At 37.8% G+C, this 3712-nt stretch overlaps 1 protein-coding gene across 1 annotated transcript in view; it reads right to left on the reverse strand.

Moving 5' to 3' along the window:
• Positions 1-2247, reverse strand: part of LOC106531572 (roundabout homolog 2) — a gene marked incomplete at its 3' end in the record, with an annotated part of 35128 nt that extends 32881 nt beyond the window's left edge. The window contains 2 exon segments of the mRNA XM_014027474.1: positions 260-380; positions 2069-2247. Coding sequence (XP_013882928.1) covers positions 260-380; positions 2069-2161 — 214 coding nt within the window.
• Positions 2248-3712: the final 1465 nt, after the last annotated feature.

The raw sequence follows: 3712 nt of genomic DNA on the forward strand, positions 1-3712 counted from the left end.
ATATCGCCCAGCCCTAACCTACTGTACATGTTTTTAGGGGTACGGAAAAACTGAGTACCCGGAGAAAACCCACGCAAGCATAAGGAGAACTTGCAAACTCCACACAGAAAGACCCCAGGTCCAAACCGGAGATCGAACCCAGGACCTTCTTGTTGTAAAGCGTCAGTGCTAACCATTGAGCCATTGTGCTCCATGTAATTGTGTAAAATAAAGCCAAAATAWGACACAATGTAAATTTACACTATTATAACCCACTCACCAAATACAACCAGRTCAGCAGGATCACTGTCCTTCTCTCCAACCATGTTGGTTCCAACACARACATACATTCCAGCATCACTTTTCCTGCTGTTAGAGATCATCAGCTTGCCTCCACGAATCTGAAAATGAGCACGAGAGGAGAGAGGGAGGAACAGGAGAGGGGGAGACAAGCCCATGAGGAAAATGTCAGAGGAGAGGAAGCACAGAAGACAAACAGAAGACAAACAGAGGACAGAGGACAGAGGACAAACAGAGGACAAACAGAAGACAAACAGAAGACAAGCAGGAGACAAACAGTTTGAAACAGGATATTAATAAGTTCTTCAAGTAAGAAGAAACTCAGTCGTAACAAAAAGCTTTTTCTCTGAGCTCTTCTGTTATCTGACAAGAACTGCAGCCTGAGGCCAGTTAACYTAGAAATATTTCCCTCTGCTCTGTTTGTAAAGTTTACAATGTGCTACACAATATGCACAATTCTAAGTATCTGACTTACAACAAGGGATGGATGTCACTCAGTGTTCTTTCTTTCTCTGACAGTTTGACATAATTAACTAAGTTCAGRTCAGATTTTGTTAAATGATGGTGAAATGGTCTGAAATTATATTTTATTTATTTTAACGATATTTACTCATTTCCACACTGATGCTAAATAAATGAGGCTAATTAAATCTTTTAACTGACTAGATACACTGATCAGTTTTCAGCTACAGCCTATTCAGCACATAGACAACATAACATAGACATCACATAAACTAATCAAACAGTGTCAAAAATGTTTAGATTTATTAATAACTAATTTATTTAACTTTTATTTAGTCGATTGAGAACTCATTCTTATTTTCAACAACAACCTGAACGATAGGCAGCAACAGGACAATAAAAAACCCAGATATGCATACTATCTTAACATGCATATCTGGGTTTTTTTTATTGTCCTGTTGCTCTCTAAAACATAGAGATCACACTGCCAGACAGTTGGAGGGTTCTAAGCCTGAGTTTTAACACATGAAGAGTTGGACATGTGTGCGACAACCCAGCATTGGTGAGGCATTAAGATAAGATGCATTAACTATTCTAGCCTGAAATCATGGGCTTGTTTTTTTTTTTTTTGTTGCCCAGAACAACATACTTACAAAAAGCAGAGGTTTTAACACTCCCACAGTTTTTATAAATGAGCTAAAATGTGTTTCCCCTGCTATGTTAAACTTTCTCATGTCCTTTATCCAGAATTAAAACACAACCTATCCCCTAAAAACACATGCAGAACTGTTAAGGGGTCATGCACTTTATGTGTGGGTGGAGCATCTTTGTGTGTCCAGCTGTGATAGACAGAGCTATAACTCTGGTAACACTTARGATCTTACACAGCTTCAAATAAAACCGGTAGAATCAAACTATCAGCAGGTTTGTGTCAGTCCACCAGTTTGCAACAATATGTGACACACAGACTGAGTGACAGTCGTCTGAACAGTTACCTTTAACCCGTTTAGACATAGAGTTAGTGGAACTCTCATTCTTGTTTAGCAGATTAGTGGTTAGCGAAGATAACTTTTTGTTTAGCTGTGCCTACCACTGCTATTTGACTGAACATTGCTGCAAAAATGACTAAACCATCCCCCTTATCAGGCATGTTATTTTCCATTGTTAAGAAGGATGGTGGTAGATTATTGTATTGTAAAACTTTTAAAAATGTATTTATTGTAAAACACTGGAAAACATTATCTTGTGAGAAATAATTTTTTGTCACAAATCATTCTATGTTCATACTGTCTTTGTAACAAATCCACAGAAGCACAAGTCAACTTACAGTAATCCTTTCATCTCGATCGTTGACCCGGATGTTGTTTCTCTTCCAGGAGATGGTGGGCTCAGGATGACCTCTTGGGGGGATGCACTCCATGACAGCAGGTTCCCCTGCTGCTACCACCACATCACTGGGCGTCTGACGGAAGTCATCTCTTAGAACTGAAAAAATAATAATAATAAGGTTTAAGGACATTGTTAAAATAGAACTAAACATTCCTGTTAAAAACATAGTATTTATCCATCATAGCTTCTTGGCAAATTGTACATTTGGCCCAGCTAACATTCAGCAGACCTCTGCAAATAAGGTCCCTAAAACCAGTGTTAGGAGCTGAGGAGGTGATGCAGACACTCTGCATATCTGTTGTTATAAAGACAGAACAGAACAGAAAGCTACAACTGGACTAAACTATTATTTTACCTGAAGTGTTTGTGATTTCTGAAAACAGCTGAAATCATGCTTTACAAAGTGGCAAGACTCACTTGTAGAAACGGTAAGAGGTTTTGCTTCTTAAYGGAAGGGTTTTATACAAAATGGATTTTTTTTAGCTTTATATCCTTTTATAATGTCATTCCCTCATCAAAAACATACTCAGAGTATTGCTTTGACTCATTCATCATGTTTGAGAAATCCTTGAATCACCTGTAGCCACATGGAGCTGACTAAACACTTGCTGATACAAAGCTCCACCTATTTAKACAAAGCTCCTCCCTGGAGCTCAGTCTGAGATCCCGCCCCACAGAGCAGCCCTCCCCTAAAGTATTGTTATAAAACCTGCTGAAATGGAGGTGTCAGAAACAGTAGGAGAGGCACATTTCAAGGTGTTTAGATAGACTACGATGCAAAGTCACATTTATTTTTGATATACGGAGCATTTTCATAACAACAGAAGGTAACATAGTTACAAAAGGAACTTGTTTCTTTACATCTTCCAAGAGAAGTGTTTTAGACATGTCCAACTGGGAGGATACCTCAYTTAGAAGCTGGTCTCTGTGTTAACTACACTGCCTGGCAAAAAATGTAGCTATCATAAAGAAAGGTTAAACTCTAATATTTTGTTGGACCACCTTTAGCTATGATTACGACACACATTCTTTGTGGCATTGTTTGGATAAGCTTTCTAGACCAGAGATTCTTAACCTATGGGCCGCGGCCCAATTGTGGGCCGTGATCACCACCTTCAGGGCCTCAAAAGAACAACAGTTTTTAACTTTGGYCCGTGGGACTGCACTGATTTTGAATAAGGTGCAATACACTTTCTTACCACTAACAGCAGTAGTGCGCCACTCAGATATTTAACAACTTTTTTTAATATGTAGAAGAAGAATGTTAGAAACCTGCCGAGAATGGAAACGTATTTTAAATGACAAGTAGAAGCAAAAATGAAGGTACCCCATCAAAAAATACCAAAGTTTTTCACTAATATGAAGTGCAGCTTCTGTTTTTACCATGCAATATTTTAAAAGTTCAAAACATTATCAAATACAGTTGCAGATACAATTACATTTTAATTTGCACTTTAAATTATCTTTTGTAGTTTATTTTTAAACATTTTGAATTTATTTTAAAGAAAYTTTAAACTTGTCAAAAAGCTGTTGTTACTGTTATTGTTTGTCACTAATATGAAGAGCAGCTTCTGGTTGCAAA

Source organism: Austrofundulus limnaeus, unplaced genomic scaffold (assembly GCF_001266775.1).
Source record: "Austrofundulus limnaeus strain Quisiro unplaced genomic scaffold, Austrofundulus_limnaeus-1.0 Scaffold651, whole genome shotgun sequence".
NCBI classification, from domain to species: Eukaryota; Metazoa; Chordata; class Actinopteri; order Cyprinodontiformes; family Rivulidae; genus Austrofundulus; species Austrofundulus limnaeus.